The sequence below is a fragment of the Taudactylus pleione genome, unplaced genomic scaffold (assembly GCF_031769625.1).
Source record: "Taudactylus pleione unplaced genomic scaffold, aTauple2 ptg000685l, whole genome shotgun sequence".
In the NCBI taxonomy this organism is placed as follows: domain Eukaryota; kingdom Metazoa; phylum Chordata; class Amphibia; order Anura; family Myobatrachidae; genus Taudactylus; species Taudactylus pleione.
In genome coordinates this window covers 537924-555571 of record NW_028285087.1, presented here as the reverse complement: position 1 = coordinate 555571, position 17648 = coordinate 537924, and the positions used below count along the sequence as shown (strand labels likewise).

General features: G+C 50.8%; 1 protein-coding gene across 1 annotated transcript in view; it reads right to left on the bottom strand.

Annotated features, from left to right (window-relative positions):
- The window catches only part of TDRD1 (tudor domain containing 1), a 197311-nt gene that overhangs the window by 97659 nt on the left and 82004 nt on the right, over positions 1 to 17648 (bottom strand). Inside the window, exons 6-7 of the mRNA XM_088456052.1 lie at positions 11256 to 11360; positions 10071 to 10256 (exon numbers count right to left, since the gene is read on the bottom strand). Coding sequence (XP_088312178.1) covers positions 10071 to 10256; positions 11256 to 11360 — 291 coding nt within the window. The remainder of the gene's footprint in view (positions 1 to 10070; positions 10257 to 11255; positions 11361 to 17648) is intronic.

Genomic DNA, 17648 nt, shown 5'->3' with positions numbered 1-17648 from the left:
GGTCAAAGTTCTGCCCAGCGTAGGCCAATGGGAGGTCCGACTGGGACCCTAACTCCCTAAAAACCTGTCCAACATCCAACTGGACAACTTCGTGTTGGATTCATCCCAATCGGTGCACGGATGTATGAATGCTTAACCGGACAGACAGACAAACAGACCAATTAATTTTATATATAACATTTATCGCTCTGTCGTCTATTGGCTTACTTTGCTCTTGCTAAATAACTATTTAAAGCTCTGGAAGACATTCGCCAAACAAATATAACAAGAGATATGGTAAGAACTTACCTTTGTTATCTCTGTTTCTACGAAGTCCATAGGGTCCACAGGGTTGACCTTGGGGTATAGGTTGGGAACCAAATCCGGGCACCACGCAGTTAAAGCTTTTAGCTCCCAGGATGCACTGGGTCCACTCTCCCTATAACCCCACCCCCAAGCCAGAGGCACCTCAGTTTGTAAGTAGCCAAAGGCCGGAGGAGGAGAGAAAAAGAGAGAGAAAACTGGAACACTCAATAACCATACTCACAGAAATGGGAGACGGAAAACCGGTGACCAGCCACACAGCCCATATGAAGCCAGGTGCGTCAGGGCGGGCGCCCTGTGGACCCTATGGACTTCGTAGAAACAGAGATAACAAAGGTAAGTTCTTACCATATCTCTTGTTTTCTACTTCAGGGTCCATAGGGGGTCCACAGGGTTGACCTTGGGGATGTCCCAAAGCAGTTCAACCAAGGGTGGGGACGCTCCTGTGCTGAGAGGAGAATCCGTCGTCAAAAAGGAAGCATCCTGAGAGGCAAAGGAAACCAATGCCTAGAACCTTAAAAAGGTGTGGACAGAAGACCACGTGGCCACCTAGTAAGGCAAAACAGCCGAGGCGCCACAGCGAGCCGCACACGAGGGTCACATGGCCCGAGAAAAAACAAGCATCAACAACAGGAAGACCTACCCATGGGTAGGCCCCTGAGGAAGACCTACGAGGCCATCCAAGCCAACATTTGGTTATAGGCCGGCCATCCTTTCCTGTGAAAACCAGAAATCTCAGACCACCAATAAGGAGTCCGATTTCCGTAAGGAACCTGAACGGATCACATAAATCCAAAGAGGCCAGACCACAGTCAATGAGGCCACACCAGCCGAGAGGACTGGGGACAGAATGGCCGTACCATAAGTTCCAGAATAATATGGAACCTGAAAACCACTAAGAAGAAACACAGGGCGAGAGCAACTCCCACCCTGACATGATGCCCTCCAGAAGAGGGAGCCACATGAGAACGCTCCCAATTCAGACACTCTCCTGGTTGATATAAACACCCTGAGAGAAAGAGAGAGCCTAAGCAATAGACCATGTAATGGCTATCACAACCAGCGGTTCCATTGACTGTCCCCGGAGGTAACGAAGAACCACTACTTACTCCCAAGGAGTCCCTAGGGAGGACAAATGGAGGCATAATCAAGAAAACACTCCAAAGGATGAACTGGATACCAGAGTGAAGCAATTCCATATCTTAACCATACTGACAGTGTAGAGATCCGCACTGTCAGGAAGACCAGGCCGAGGGTGAAACCCAAGCCAGCCGGAAGGAATGCCAGAATATCTGGAAATCCTGGACACCAGAGGATCGTATCGATAGGTATAATACCATAAGAATTATGGCTGCCACAGTTTGTGGTAGGTCCCAGCAAAAGCTGATCCATGTGCTCTAATCATTCCAACGATGACAAAGCCAGGGAAGCCGTAAGACCACTGTAAGGACACAGTCAAAGACAAACGACCCAGGTCCAAGGCAAAACCAAGGACCCTGAGACAACAGGTCCGGGCAGTGAAGCATCAGGGATGGAGTATCGATGTAGAGACTCCGAAGATCCAAGTACCCCTGACATCTGGGACAATCAGGAGCCACCAGCAGGAAAGCATCTCCGTCTCGATTGAAAACACTTCCAAAGACCTCGAGGAAGAAGGGAGACCGGAGAACACAGGTACACAAAGTGGAAGGACCACTTCACCGACAAAGAGTCGCTGAAGTTTGCTTCAGAATCCCCAGAGCTGAACTGTAACACCATAGTGTGATAAAGTCAGAAGGCCATGAGGGTCACCTCAGGGGGGCCCCCCCTGCTCACCAGGAGATGAAACCTCTCTTGGGGAAGAGACTAGTCCCCGGGATGCACGTCGTGACGGCTGAGGACTCCCGCTTCCCAATGGAGAGCTCCTGAAATGAACGCTGCCGAGATGGTCGGGAGGAGACCCTCGGACTATGTCCGAATATGTGGCATACCTGTCATTGCCACCCAACGAACAGTGTTGCTAAAAAGGAAGCCACTGTCCTGACCCTGTCGGACTGAACCTTTTCAGGTTCACCGGGAAACAAGAGTTATGCCAGAGTAAGTTAATTGACAGGGTGGAATCGACAGACGTCCAACTGCACTGAAAAGGATTCGATCCAGACACTGTCCCTAGCAAAGAAAACCCTGGACGAGATGGCCATAGCCACCCGGACAGGGACCGACTTGCCTCCGGAGAGAGCATCATCGTTTGAACAGTTATCCGACAGAAAAAACTCATTCCATCTGGAGATGAGCCAATTATGGAAAGGCCTGGAATGGAACTGAGCCCATTCCACCACGCATCCCAGAGTGTAAAGACATCTGTCGACTGCGCAGACAACCATGTACTCCTAATGGAAGAGAGGAGATTCCGTCTTACGCCAGAAGAATTCTCAGATTCTGAGAATCCAGCAGGGATCCTAGATGAAGAATTCCCAGAGAGGGATGCAGGGAGGACTTTTTCCCCGTTGATTAAACGTCTGCACCCTGAAGAAGCCACAGTCATCCTGACCTGGCCGTAAAGTACCCCGGTGATCCCGCTAAGAGCAGGAGGCCGTCCAGGTACAGGAGGATTGGGATATACTGAACAGAAGAACTGTCAGAAAATTCAAAACGCTGGTAAACCCCTGTGGGGCTGAGGACAGTCCCAACAGGCAGAGCCCGAAAAATTGTAAGTGTTGCTGTGATACAGCAAACCTCAGCCCATGCTGAGGAAAGGTCTCTGTAAGTACCCGTAGGCACGCGTCCTGTATATCCAGTGATACCCTAAAGTCCCCAGGTTCCAAACATCGTATGATGGAGCATAGGGATTTCCTCCTGAGCCCAGGTAGCTTTAGGAACTGGTTCAGGGAATTGAGACAGAGAATAGGCCAAAGAGGACCATTCAGCCACCGCACCAGAAAGAAAACAGAACAACCAGTCCCTCACTGAGATAGTGGGGATGGCCTAATGAGCTCCGCTTACCGCAACAACTGCATAGCTTTCTGGATCTGTAAGGCCCTTGTAAAGAGGGCGTACCCTCCTACCCACGTAGCCGCGGCAACTTGACACCAATACCGGGCGAACTGAGAAAATCGGTATCTCCCAGTTGTAGGCCTGTCCCGTCAGACTGAAGAGATATCCGTAGGTTCAGAAGCAGGATCGGCTGGCAGTCCAGGCCTGCTCGGTACTGGATATGTCGGCCCTTGTAGATGCCGACAGTCTACGAAGAAACAGACCTTTAGGCTGACCCAGAGGACAAAAAAGACTTAACAGACTTAGTCTGAGGCCTTGTAGTGGGCATAGCTGAAAGCGGTAAACTTGTCGTTAGTAATACTGCCAATGTTACTACAATCTTGTCAAGGTCAGGACCAAACAATATCAACCCTAAAGATGGTATCTGCACCTCTGCATTCCCAGAGCGCAGCCATAGGGTATTACGGAGGATACAGTCGCAGCCGGAACTCTGAAAGTTAGGAGACTGGTATCCAATATAGGCATTTCCACCTATGACAACAGCATATATTACGTGAGCGACCAAATACATTTGAACCCCCGTGTTGGAGGGGAAAAAACGTTACAAATGCCTCAACCCAATATGCAATAGTATTAACCAACCATGCTATAGCCATGGTAGGATGGGTAACAACTCCTGAAAGCAAGTATACTGATTTCAGGCAGAGTTACCACCTACGGATCCGAAGAATCCGACCACGCAGGAATGGGAGGCGTAGTAACGTCTGTAATCAGACGAGTAACACGCCCATCCCCCCCAGGAGGGGCTCGTGATGACCCTCAGGGAATTTGGGACAGGAGGCCAAACACTGTTGTAACACCTCCTATCTGGCAACAGCCAGAGTCCCGCTATGCGATCCACCCGCTAGTCAGCAACAGGTAACCCGAAGGTACGCAATACTGAGGGTGCATGATACAGGTGCAGGTCAACATTCACTCTAACCAGAATGGACCTGCTACCAGCCCTAAAGCAGGGATAATAATACCTGAAATAGGCTTCCCCCCGTGTAAGAGGGAAAGAGCCCCGAACAGTACCCAGTTCACGGCAGAGCCAACTGGGAAGTAACCACAGGGCGTCAACCACGCCAATTAGCGTTTCGTAGAAAACGACATCCACCCAGGGTGGCTGTTGTGGTAATCCCTGCAAGGGGAATGACAGACTATTGTGGCACCAGGGGGAATTCATATACTGCGAAAAACCCCTGCAGGGAGCGGTAGTCTGTGTCACAGGGGAAGAGTGCAAGAAGCTGCGAGATACCCTGAGATGAAAAGGGCAGTATGGTGAAGTAACCCCAAGTGAGGTACAACAATGGGGCCCGCCCGGCGATCCGCAATTGAGAGGATCCCGAGAAAACAAACCGCCCAAGGGGGTCGTGAAAGAGGCCGGCACCAGATGACGCCACATACAGAACCCTTTATGAGTCAAATCCTCCGCACTAACACCTGCAGCACATGACTTGCAGGATAGTAAAAATGGGTGCAGTATAACGCTCTATCTCCTGGTCAGACATATCTGACCAATCTTGGCGGAAATATTAAGCAGCACTATACTGGTCCTGACTGATGCCAAAAATTAGCTGCAGGGACCCATTTTCAGCGTATTCAACACACAGTTCCATCTAAAATATGGCAACGTGCAGCACGCAACAGTATGTGACAAACCACACAAATATTAACAAGTATATAAATGTGAGGTCTCAGAACCACCCTAAGTACAGCTGTATTAGGGCAGATAAAGAAAAGGGATAGATATACACTGACAGGTGAGAGAATAAAGTACAGTCAGCACTAGCATAAGTCACATACAATGCAGATATATACATAAACATGTCATATAATATACTGCACTATTACACTGCATTCAACTGCCCAGATTCAGTGTCTGGGAAGGCTACAGCGCTGTGTACACTGACCTGATGGTGAGGTACGCAGGGGGACTGGACTCACTGCCATCCTGAGAGATTTCTGCTGCACCACAGAGATAAAATGGCCGCTGGAGACCTCAGAGGAAGCGTGGCCCGCGGAGGAAGCAGCTCAGCGACGCCAGACTATGGATTCTGAAAGGCGCGCTGAGCTGAGGAGCCGCTGTAACAGGGAAGGCTGCCTCCCCTGGCCGGCTATTAACCCCCGGGACGCCGGCTCCCTGCACCGATCGTTAAGTCCCTGGTGGTCTAGTGGACACACGGGGTATGGGGGGGCCCGCCGCCACTGCCGGCGCCTCCGGTCTGTCCCCTGAGACCGGAGGCACAGGACTGCATTTGAAATGCGCGGATCACAGCAAGCGGTGATCCGCGACCTTACCTGCTCCCCGTGGATCCGGCAGCAGTCCTGGGCGCCCGCAGAGTCCGTCTAGTACAGACTCTGGGGTCCCGCTGAGATCCCCAGATCTGTACTGGCGTCTCAGCGCCAGCGGGGTGACGGAGCGGCAGCTTAGACGTCCTATGGACAGTCTGACGCTGCCGCTCTGAAGAGTCCAAAGTCCATGAAAAAACTTTGTCCCTAAAAAATAAAATAAAATAAGCTTAGGGGCTGCTAATCAGCTCCCCCTGCACTAACGGTGACCCGACTCCGGCCGGGCACCAACTTAAACTGAGGTCCCTCTGGCTTGGGGGTGGGGTTATAGGGAGAGTGGACCCAGTGCATCCTGGGAGCTAAAAGCTTTAACTGCGTGGTGCCCGGATTTGGTTCCCAACCTATACCCCAAGGTCAACCCTGTGGACCCCCTATGGACCCTGAAGTAGAAATATATATATATATAAAATTTTAAGTTCACCCAGTGTTCTGATTACACAATATCCTGTATTCAACGCTGCTCTCTGCTGCCATCACCAGGTGAATACATGGAACATGATGAATCCAACTGATAGGGGTGATTGAAGGATAAGGCTTTACTCAACCACCGGAGTTTCATAAGGGCAAATGTAAAGGATGTGCTTGGGTGAAGGCATGACACGCAAACAAGCTTTATTATAGATTCACAGGGAAAACAGATGTTCTCGCTACAGTAAAGAAAGTAACATTCACTGCAATTGTTTCTCATGTATCTGTGCCTGACTTGGTAAAAAATGTTTACTCAGACCTGAAAATGTTGCAGAAATCAAACAAAAATATATTAATGGTAAAATAATAAAAATGCATACATTGATTTGTGCAGATTCTGATTTGCTTTATTTGCAGATTTAGGTCATCCTCCAAGGGCAAAAAAAAAGAGTAAGTAGAACTGTAGAAATAAGTATCAGCTGATGAGCAGAGAATAAATGAAATATTGTACTAATAAAAAAGATCTGTACTATCCTATGTACAAAAGGACTCCGCTGAGGAATGTGTTTTGTGGGCCTGTGATTTATGCTTCGCACACTGTAGATCCAAGATGAAAAGCTGGCAAGGTAACAGACACGTTCTATTCTATGTTCTGTACGATGCTATGAAATACACGGCTTCATCAGCAATGTAGGACCTATTACTTCATACCCATCTACTAAATCTACCATATGGAACGTATTAGTATCGTATCTCTATCTCTGTAATAAAGAGGGACCATGAGCTAAAAGATATTGTCTGATCAATTGACACCCAAATCTTCTCATGTGGGCTTTGCAGGACAGGGCAGATAAAATAACAGAGGCTCTGATTCAGAGCCGGACACTCTGACAGAGCGCTCGCTGTGAAATAGGGCCGTCCTTCTTGTTTTTTAGAGCGGCCTCCACCATCGACCCGCTTGCGAGCGCATAGCGCTCGCGAGCGGGTCTGAATCAGGCCCAGAGAACGGTGAGAAAGAGCTGACAATTCAGAGACCTGTGTAACCAAAACAACAGCTAGGACAAACACCAACAGATCAGGACAGAACAATAAAGTGTATAAGGATAATTCTGACATGTCCCTTCAGAAGCAGGCTCAGGTCCGAATTCAGCGATGTACACAAATACAATCGCAAATGCATACTCTCACATATCACATAAACTATGCTAATGCCTTCCAAAGCACAACCGAGCACAGGGACGCCCGCTGCTGCCTTCTCATATCCATCCGACGACCTAAACCAGCATAAACATGGATGCAGATCGGGCAGTCACGCAGCATGAAAGTCTGACCTGCTGCAAATACTGGGGCACTCCTGACACGCAGAGAGCTCTCATGCTGTGAAGGAGAGCACAATGGCTAATTTATGCACGCCCACGCAACCTTTGCGAGTGTGGCTTTCGCACATGTGCAATTGCAAATAATAGCTCGATTGGCTTTGCGAAAATCCCTGAATCGGGCCGTCCAGAATGGCAGCCTAATGAGGCCTGATCCTTAAAAGAACACTGGTGCAAAATGGTGATGAAGTAATAACACTTAATGAGAGATTTATCAAACCCCCATGAGCAGCAGGCGAGACTGCAGAATTGACTTCCGCAATGACCACATATAACCAGTACATTTACATTTAGGTTCCGCTCTTTCTTTGACCATGTCCTACTCTTGAAAGGTGATGGCCGCCAGTCTTGTAGCATTAATATCAGCCAACCGGCAAAGCCGCACGCAAATCCTTGAGGCCAAAATTTGCATCACAGGACCCAAAAGTATGGAAGCGGTAAAATCGCAAAAAAGTATGCACGGAGGACCAGGTTGCCACCCTGCAAAGACTGTTCTACTGAGGGAATCCGTTGAACCACGCCAGACGCCCTGACCGCATGAGTAGAATGAGCCCAGAGGGATGCTGGGACAGGTTTATTAGAAGACAGATACGCCTTGCGGATGGCAGCAGTGATCCACCTAGAGGTTTGCCTCCCTGATTTCCACTCCTGGAATGTAGATAGTCGTAATGGCAGGAACAAACAGTTCCACCCAGGACAGAATGTGAGCCGCCTCCACAATTGCCTGTCGAGTCCTCCTTCCACCCTGCCAATTTATGTAAGCCACGACAGTGGCATTGTCCAAATGGTTTTGCCACGCAGAGCATCCTGAGCCTGGACCAGGACATTCCTGATCACCCTCAATATCAGGATGTTGATGGGAAGATCTGACTCGGTTCTGGACCGGAGACAGCAGATGTGGTCCCAAAGTCACAGCACCCCAGCCCAAAAGGCTGGCATCTGTGGTGACAAGAACCAGATTACAAACAGCGAAGGGGGGACCCTTTGGAGAGGTTTGGAGAATGGAGCCACCACAAAAACAAAAAAGAAAGAGCTTAGCACGTCTGAGGTGACAGCCGGATGAACTTCCTGTCCAAGCTGTGCCCGGTCCAGGGGAAATGAGCTAAGATCTTGCCCTGCAGAGTCATGGCATGAAACCAGGAAATCTGAACCACTCTGAAGCAAGCCACCATAAGCACGGGAGGCAGCGTACAACCGGAGAATGGAGACATTTTATGTCTCATTACAGAGGCAAAGCAGGAAGCAGTACAGTGAGATGTAAGAACATCTCGTCTGCCGGAGTGGGGGAGTGAAAACTTCCCCCTCCGGTGATCCCTGCCAGAACCAACAGCGCCTTAGTCTAGTGCCAGGAACAGGCCCCATCAGGGGCAACGGTGGGCACCGACCATTCATACATTGCCTAGCATATCAGAGCGCTATCTTGTAGATATCGGCGCCGATAATGGCGGAGGCGCGTAGCGCCCCTGTCATTTACCACCCAACCCCACACTAATACATGAGGGAGAAGCGGAATCAGCGCACATAACTAGGGCCGATACCACTAAACCCCCACACTGCCCGGTCATACAATACCAGTCTCTTAATCCCCTATTTAATATTAGCAGCAGTACTAGTTTTATTAGTATATGAATCCTTTGTGATAATAAAAGCCTACTGCCATTAAATCCAGCTTACACTGTTGAGGAGTCTGCAGTATTTCCTGTATTTTATGTCTCTGCTCGTCCCTTAGGAGAGGATTTTGGTATATCCCTAGCACTAGCTCCAGTCTCTCGGTGCAAGCCCCATGCCCCAACATTTAAAATACAAAGAAAAAAAACACAACTTCATAACTATCATGGGTTTGAGCCTGTTTCCCCCCTTCATCAGGAGAATGGGTGTCTACATCATGTGTCAAATAGATTTTATTGTTTACAGAAACCATAGAATGATATAATTCTCATATTAAATGTCAGAGTTTGGTGTGAGCTCTAAATGAAGGTAAATTGATGTAGTTTGGCAGGCCAATCACAGGAAAGCTTGTGCATGACATCACTCAGGGTTACCCCGTGTTTAAAAGGGCATGGAACAGTTTGGAAATGGTCAGACTTTCGGGATTAATTTAATTTAAAAGGCTGTAGCGATTTCTTGCTCCCCCAGATGATACAACTACTTGATATATTTCCTACAAGTTTTCCTTTTTATTTTGAATTGTTATACATGTATTGTCTATTAATATTGCGACAATATTATCATAGCATTGTACTCCTTTTGTATATAAAGAGTTTTATTACTCGGTTTTGCTCTAGAACTTTAGTCTTTGAAAAAGCTATTTCATTGCTTATGCCAGTGTTACTTTCTTGAATCACGATGTCCCACAGTATTGGCATTTATCTTCACATTTATCTATCCCACAAAGCGCTTTTAAAACGACCTGTCTTTACGTATCTAGAGTGGACTTATACCCACAGTAAGGGCTGACTACAGTATGAAGTAAAAAGATAGGAACAAAACAAAAAAAGGAAACCAAATCTTTCATTTTGTGTAAAATCGTTAATTGTTTTTTTATTTTCAGTTTCAGAATAAATGTGCAGATCTATGAATGTACACAACGTGGACAACACTATGCAACATGCCACTTACCTGATCCCTGGAAAATTTGCCCACGCAGACCTCCCCTACGTCGGGGGTATAACTTTTCTTCACATTCTCTGGGTTTGAGTAGATATTTCTCAATGACTCTGATACTTTTGTGAGATTTTCCAATGATTTGGTATTATAGAATTGGACAAAAAAGTTACTTGGGCTTGAAAACTCCATCACGTAGCCCTGATAACAATTTAAGAAAGGATAACAAAAAAAAGACAGAAGTAAATTGCATAAAATATTTAACACGTGGCTTAAAAAAGACAAAATCAGAACAGGAAAGTACTACTAAAACTATATAGAGAGGTAAATAAGATGTTTATAAATGTGAACATTGTACAACACAAACATGTAATGTTTTGAAACATTTAGTTGCGGCTACCGTTGCTCTGTCCATACCGCACTTTCCCCCCTCTCTGCCTCCAGCTCCACCTCCGGTCCGTCGTACCCGCTCTTTATCTGTTGCTGTACCCTACAAACACCCCCCCCCCCCCCCTCGCTGTTCAGCCCCCCTTGCCTGAAGTTCTTCCACGCACTGGGCTGTCCTACCTCACTCCCTGTATATTTGCTGCTGTCCCATCCCCCTCTACGTCTTCTCCTGACTCCTGTTCCTCCACCTATTCTGACCCAACCCTCCACGCTGTCCAGACCTCTGTTCTGTGCCACCCCCATACTGTTTTCCTGGCTGCCCTCCCCCTCTCCCGCTAGGCTCTGTCCCGTATCCCCGGCAGTGGAAGCTGTTGCGCACTGCGCTTGCATGTTGGAAACACAACGGACCTTAGAGAAATATTATTTAGATGAAGAAAAAAATTGGACTAAAGTATATCCCAATCTATAACAGCGGTGCCCTCCCCAGGGCTTTTATATGGGGTGCACCACTCTAGACTTCTTGACACCGCCAGGCAGCAAGGGTCGGACGGACTTACATAGTCCTGTACAGGACTGCCCCCTCCGGCAAGAGGATCCCCCTGCACCTCGACCCCAGCTGGCACAGAGTTCACAGCACATGTCCCCTCAACCCCGGCTGGCAGAGAGTGCACAGCACCTGGGTGAGAACACTATATAGTCTACTCCTCAGTGAGCACAGGGAAAGTACTTTCAGTTCTCAGGCATGAGGATATATAAATGCACGTCAGTGAAGGCCTCATTACTGTGACATGTCTGTGATTTGCAGGATCTCACCTGCATCTCTGTCCCTTCAGCCAGAGCTGGCACCTGTAGCTCACGCAGCGTAATCCTCCTCCCATGGTCACCCCTGAAATCGGGCACAGCAGCACATGGTTTGGGCTAAGAGAAAGAGACTATTGTTAGCCTATAGCATGGGATGGAGGACATGTCACAGAAAGCACAGTCCCTAAAGTATATAATTGTAATAGATATGGGGCATGGAGGGTGTAGCCTTGGGAGCTATGAAACCAATACAGTAATGAGAGACCCGACCGTGGGAGACGGCCACTGAAAGAAACGCATAATAATACCTCTCCTAAACAAACTAGAAATGAGTGGTGTTCAGAGGCGATAACAGGAGATATGGTAAGAACTTACCTTTGTTATCTCTGTTTCTACGAAGTCCATAGGGTCCACAGGGTGACCTTGGGGTATAGCTGGATCCTGGATCCTCGGGCACCACGGAGTTAAAGCTTTTAGCTGCTCCCAGGATGCACTTGGGTCCAACCTCCCCTATACCCCGCCCCCGAGCCACAGGCACCTCAGTTGGTAAGCAGCCCAGGCCGGAGGAGGAACCGAAACAGAGAGAAGGAAGACTGGAACACACAAGAACCATACTCACAGAAATGGGAGACGGAAAACCGGTGACCAGTCACAGAGCCCATATGAAGCCAGGTGCGTCAGGGCGGGTGCCCTGTGGAACCTATGGACTTCGTAGAAACAGAGATAACAAAGGTAAGTTCTTACCATATCTCTTGTTTTCTACTTCAGGGTCCATAGGGGTCCACAGGGTGACCTTGGGGATGTCCCAAAGCAGTCCAACTAAGGGCGGGGACGCTCCTGTGCTGATAGGAGAACCCGGCGCCCAAATGATGCATCCTGAGAGGCAAAAGGTGTCAAACGCATAGAACCTCAAAAAGGTCTGAATGGAAGACCAGGTGGCCGCCTTACATAGCTGAACAGCAGAGGCGCCACGGCTAGCAGCCCAAGAAGGGCCCACAGACCGAGTGGAATGAGCCTTAACAGAGGCTGGAACAGGTAAACCCTCCTGCATATAAGCCTCAATAATAACAGAACGAAGCCAACGGGCTAGAGTCTGTTTGTTGGCAGGCCAACCCCTCTTGTGAAAACCAAAGAGGATAAACAAAGAATCCGACTTCCTCACAGAACTAGTCCGGTCCACATAAACCTGGAGTGCACGGACAACGTCTAAGGAAGTCTCCCCAGCCGAAAGATCAGGTGACTGAAAGGCTGGTACAACAATTTCCTGATTAATGTGGAACCTGGAAACCACCTTAGGCAGGAAATCAGGACGAGTGCGAAGCACCGCTCTGTCCTGATGAAAAATCAGAAAAGGGGGACGACAAGAAAGCGCCCCCAAATCTGAAACCCTCCTGGCAGAAGCAATTGCCAAGAGGAAAACAGTTTTAAAAGTTAGCCACTTGAGCTCCACTGACTCCAAGGGCTCAAAAGGCGGACCCTGTAAGGCCCGAAGAACCACCGCCAAATCCCACGGGGCCACAGGTGGCACAAAGGGAGGCTGGATTCTTAAAACACCCTGGAAAAAGGTGTGTACGTCCGGCATAGCAGCAATCCTGCGCTGGAACCACACCGACAGAGCAGACACGTGCACCTTCAGTGAGGAAAGACGTAATCCTAACTCCAAACCCGACTGAAGGAAAGCCAGAATACGCGAAACCCGGAACACCTGGGGATCATATTTTCTGGCCTCGCACCACTGAAAGTAAGTGTGCCACACTCTGTGATAGATCCTCGCGGAAGCAGGCTTGCGCGCCCTCAGCATGGTGGTAATAACGGAGCTAGAAAAGCCCCGAGACCTCAGGACGGCTGTCTCAAGAGCCACGCCGTCAAAGATAGTCGCCCCAGATCCGGGTGAAGACAGGGCCCCTGAGACAACAGGTCCCGCCGTTGAGGTAGGAGGTACGGAGCGTTGATGGACAGGCTCCGCAGATCGGAGTACCACGGCCTTCTGGGCCACCAGGATCAGTGTGCCTCCGTCCTGTTTGAACTTGCGCAGGACCCGAGGCAGCAGAGATATCGGAGGGAACAAGTAAGCCAGTTGAAACAGCCATCTCACCGACAGCGCGTCTATCAGACTTGTGCCTGCGTCCCTTGTCCTTGACCTGTACACGGGCAGCTTGTGATTGTGACGGGACGCCATCAGGTCCAGCTCTGGCAGCCCCCACTTGTCCACGAGTAGCTGGAATACCTCTGGATGAAGCGACCATTCCCCGAGATGCACGTCCTAACGGCTGAGGAAGTCTGCCTCCCAATTGAGGACTCCCGAGATGAAGACTGTCGAGAGAGCTGGAAGATAGCGCTCCGCCCAAGCCAGGACGCGGGACACCTCCGACATCGCAGCTAGACTGCGAGTCCCTCCCTGATGATTGATTTACGCCACCGTGGTGACGTTGTCTGACTGCACCTGAACGGCCCTTCCGTGAAGAGCGGTGCCGGACGACTGCAGGGCTCTGTATACTGCCCGCAGTTCCAGGATTTGATGGGAAGAATCGCTTCCTCAGCCGACCAACGACCCTGAAGTGACAAGGAGCCTGTCACCGCCCCCCAACCCCGGAGACTGGCATCTGTCGTGAGCAGAACCCATTCCGGGATCCAAAAGGGGCGCCCCTCGAGGAGATGAGCTGTCTGCAGCCACCAGGCTAGTGACAGACGCACCTCCGAGGACAACACCAGCATCTGAGAGCGGATCCTGTATGGCAATCCGTTCCGTTCGAAAGAATCAGCCCCTGCAGGGGCCTGGAATGGAACTGGGCAAACTCCACCATGTCGAATGCCGACACCATGGACCCCAAAACTCTCATCGCTGAGTGCACCGACACTCTGCCACTGCTCAGACAACTGTGAATCCACAGCTGTAAGGAGGAGACCTTCTCTGGAGTCAGAAAAATCCGTTGCTGACGAGAGTCCAGCAGGGCCCCCAAATGAACCATCCGCTGTGATGGGATGAGGGAGGACTTCTTCCAGTTGATCAACCAGCCGTGCGCCTGTAGACAAGCGACAGTCAGGTGGAGATGCTGGATCAGTACCTCCGGGGAGCTCGCCAGCAAGAGGAGGTCGTCTAGATACGGTAGCAGCCGTATCCCCTGGCTCCGAAGGTGAGCCGCCATGACCGCCATCACCTTGGTAAATACCCTTGGTGCCGTGGAGAGACCAAAGGGTAGAGCCCTGAATTGGTAGTGGTTGTGGAGAATAGCAAACAGCAGAAACCGTTGGTGCGATGTTGCTATAGGCACATGGAGGTAGGCGTCCTGGATATCCAGGGAGACCATATAATCCCCCGGTTCCATCGCCAGAATGATGGAACGCAAAGTTTCCATCCTGAATTTGGGAACCCTGAGAAACCTGTTCAGGGACTTCAAATTGAGGATGGGGCGATGAGAGCCATTGGGTTTCTGCTCCAGAAACAGCGTAGAGTAATACCCCATCCCACGTTGAGACTGTGGTACGGGTATAATGACCCCCGCCGTCAGCAAGGCCTCTATGGCTTCCTGAACCTGCAAGGCCTTGGTTTTGTCCTGAGAAGGACTTGTGCAAAAAAACTGGCAAGGCGGCCTGTGCCGAAAAGACAGGGCGCACACCTGGGAGACCACTTCTCGCACCCAGGCATCCGTGGTGGTATTGTGCCAGCACTGGGCAAATAGAAGAAGTCGGCCTCCCACTCTGGGATCCCCCAGGGGGAGGCCCGTCCCATCACGCAGAAGGCTTATCTTCTTGCTTGGAAGAAGGGCGCCTAGCACTCCAGGCTTGCTTCTTTGGCTTTGATGCGGTCTTTCGTGCGGACTGCCTCGGGAAGGACTGACCCTTTGCCTTGCCCTGAACCCGAAAGGAACGAAAGGCCGAGCTCCGGACCTTAGCAGGTGTAGCAGCTGAAGGGAGGAAGGCTGACTTGGATTTTGCCAGGGTATCTACTATTTTGTCCAGGTCCAGACCGAATAGTAACTCTCCATTAAAAGGTAAGGCCTCCAAGCCTTTCTTTGAATCCGCATCTGCTCTCCAAGACCTCAACCACAAGGATCTGCGAGCAGACACTGCTGCCGCCGAAACCCTAGAGGTCAGCAGGCTAGCATCCAAAGATGCTTCACCAATGTAGGAGGTGGCATTACTCATCTGTCCTAACAACGCCCTCTGGACATCCGGAGCTTCATCCGTAAACGTGTCCTCCAAGGCGTTGGCCCACCCCTCAATGGCCTTGGCCACCCAGGAGATGGCCATGGACGGCAGGGCTACAGCCCCTGAGAGAGAATAAACAGACTTTAGACACGTCTACACCTTCCTGTCCGTAGGATCCTTCAGCGAGGATATAGACGGCAATGGCAAAGTAGCACTCCTGATGAGGCGTGTTACATGGGAATCGACCGCAGGCGGAGTTTCCCATTTCTTACAAAGCGCTTCCGGAAATGGATAATTGGATGCCAAGCGTTTCTGTGGCAGGAATCGCTTACTGGGCGTCTGCCAGGCCACCGCCATGTGATCAGTCAACTGATCAGACAAGGGGAACGCTGCAGAAGGAACCTTTTAAACTAGGATACCTCGACTTGGGAGCGGGTGCCTCATCCTCAATCAGAAGAATGGCCCGCACCGCCCTAACCAGAGCCCGCACATTGATGGAAGACTTAGTGTCTAACTCCTGGACTGAGGCATCTGAGGCTGAGTCATCCTGCACCTCACCATCATCCGAGGACCCCTCAGAGTCCGAAAAGTGCGCAGCCTGCGCCATAACTGTGTGTTTAGACGCCCTGGAGGGCACGTCACTGCGCAACATCGACTGAAAAGCCGAAGATGCTGCCGCCAAATCTTGGACAGTGTGGGAAAGCGCATCCACCCAGGGTGGAGGAGCTGCCACAGGAGCCTGAAACGGCACCACAGCCTGCTGCGCCACAGGGGTGGACTGTATATACATTGGCAACCCCGCATAGGGACCAACAGGCTGAGACCCCGGGGGAGTCTGCAATAATTGTGGGACACCCGGGGAATGGGGGATGGCTGGCTGGGGCAACGCCCTAGTAGGGGCGGCAGTCGGGACCGACAGACGGTCCGTGATGGACACCAGCACCAGGGAAAACATCGCCCATGATGGCTCCTGCGACATAGGAGGTTTAGACATACCAGGGACCGCCTGGCACCGTCCGCACAGGCCGTCCTGTGACAAATCCTCCCTATCCACTCCTGCAGAACAGCGCCTGCAGGAGAACAATACCGGAGCCCCGGAGTGCTCAATCTCCTCCTCAGACATGACAAAACGTGCGCACTCACCCGTGTGCTGGACAACAGCCCCCAATATGGCACTGTGTAGCACACAACTGTATGTGACGGACCTCACAAATACGTGATCTATATAAGTGAGGTCAGTAGAAACACCCTTCCCCCGCACACCTGTAGGGCTTGTAGGAGAAGGAAAGGGATAGGTATAGGCTGACAGTAAGTAGAAAAAAGACACAGACAGGCAGCACTAGCAAAAGTCACATACCATGCAGGAAGATACCATACAAGATATACTCACTGCACCTTCCACTACAATCAACCTCCCAGATTCAGTGTATGGGAGGGCTATAGTGCTGTGTACACTGTCCTTTTGCAGGGGAGAGGTACACAGGGGGACCGGTCCGCGTGCTCCCTGAAGATCTGCGTTGCCACTTGGAGAAAATGGCTGCTGGAGACCTCAGAGAAGGAGTGGCCGAAGAGTCTGCAGCTCAGCGACGCCAGACTGCGTGCTGAAAGGCGCGCTGAGCTGAGGGGAGGAGCCGCTAGACAGGGAAGGCTTCCTCCCCTGGCTAGCAAATTTAACCCCCGGGTTGCCGGCATCCCGCTTGCCGTTTATTTACCCTGGTGGTCTAGTGGTCTGGCGGGGTATGCCTCCGCTGGAGGGGGGGCCCGCCGCCACTGCTAGCGCCCCCGGTCTGTCCCCTAGACAGGGGGCATGGGACTGCATTTAAAAGGAACCCGCGCACCGCCGCTAATCAGCGGTGCGCGGCTTACCTTGATCTCCCCGGCGTCTCCGGCAGCAGTCCTGGGGGAAACCAGAGTCCGGCTAGTACAGACTCTGGCTTCCCCCGCCGCGATCCACAGTTCAGTGCAGGCGTCGCGGCGCCAGCAGGGAGAAGGAGCGGCAGCGTGGGCGTCTGTACAGACAGCCCATCGCTGCCGCTCTGGAGAAAAAAAACTAAAAGTCAAAAAATAAATTTAACCTAGTTAAATAAAAAAGCTTTAGGGGGCTGCTCCTGCAGCCCCCCCCGCAGGATGACCCGACTCCGGCCGGGCACCATCTTAAACTGAGGTGCCTGTGGCTCGGGGGCGGGGTATAGGGGAGGTTGGACCCAAGTGCATCCTGGGAGCAGCTAAAAGCTTTAACTCCGTGGTGCCCGAGGA